General features: G+C 47.8%; 1 protein-coding gene across 1 annotated transcript in view; it reads left to right on the top strand.

The window, feature by feature from the left end:
• Window positions 1–304: 304 nt before the first annotated feature.
• The window catches only part of LRRC31 (leucine rich repeat containing 31), a 21,140-nt gene continuing 20,612 nt past the window's right edge, over window positions 305–832 (top strand). Inside the window, exon 1 of the mRNA XM_004675386.1 lies at window positions 305–497. Within this exon, the coding sequence (XP_004675443.1) occupies window positions 305–497 (193 nt within the window). The remainder of the gene's footprint in view (window positions 498–832) is intronic.

Raw genomic sequence — 832 nt, 5'->3', positions numbered from 1 at the left:
CCAGAGATGCGGAGGGTGAGAGGATTCACCAGAGACAGAGCGGGATACAGAACAGGCAGATCGACGAAGCACACCGCTGAGGGGAGCAGCGGGCGGGCCAGGAGAGGTCTGCCACGCCATGTGGTCTCCTCCGGGGCAGGCGGGGATCGAAATCATGCGGAAGTGGCCCAAGCTACTTTGTGCTGTGCTTTAACCCGCTGCGCCACCAGGGAGGGCCATATCGATACTTTCTTTTCTAAGCTGAGGATTCACAAGGGGATCAGTTGAGGATTGTCATTACTTTTTTGCTTGTCGAATTGCGATCATGCATCTTTCATACTATCTACAAATTCTTCTTTCTTCTTATAGTATCTCTAAACCTCTCACTTCAGAAATGGAATCGGAATCCAGGGTGGAAAAAAATGAGAAATTTCTGCAGAAGCTAGGCCTAAAGACTGTCAACACCTGTCTGGATCTGAATAACTGCAGATTAACCACAGCGCAAGTGCAGGAACTGGGTCTGTATGCTTCTGAATTGGCCAGAAGGAACCAAGGGCCCCTGGTTGAGATGCACTAGCGAAACTACCTTGGTTAGCCGAGGTGGGGTGGCCCCAGACAACTGAGGAAAGCAGCTGCACTACTATTTATAAAACCAAACAAATTAACTGATCCTCCACTTCTGAAGATTTGAGCTGAGTTTAAGAGAAATTTGTTTTCCTGAGAAATTTTACCTCATCGATTATTCCCTAAATATCATCTGTTGTCATCTGTGATATGAGTGTATGAAACTGATCCATGAAATGGAGCCATGATGGGCATTTCCAGTGCTCACCACCCTCTGCCTCAGGCAGCC

The sequence above is a fragment of the Condylura cristata genome, unplaced genomic scaffold, assembly GCF_000260355.1.
Source record: "Condylura cristata isolate star-nosed mole 26May11 unplaced genomic scaffold, ConCri1.0 scaffold00003, whole genome shotgun sequence".
Lineage (NCBI taxonomy): Eukaryota > Metazoa > Chordata > Mammalia > Eulipotyphla > Talpidae > Condylura > Condylura cristata.
Note: the sequence above shows the minus strand (reverse complement) of the source record. Positions and strands in the feature narration are given on the sequence as shown.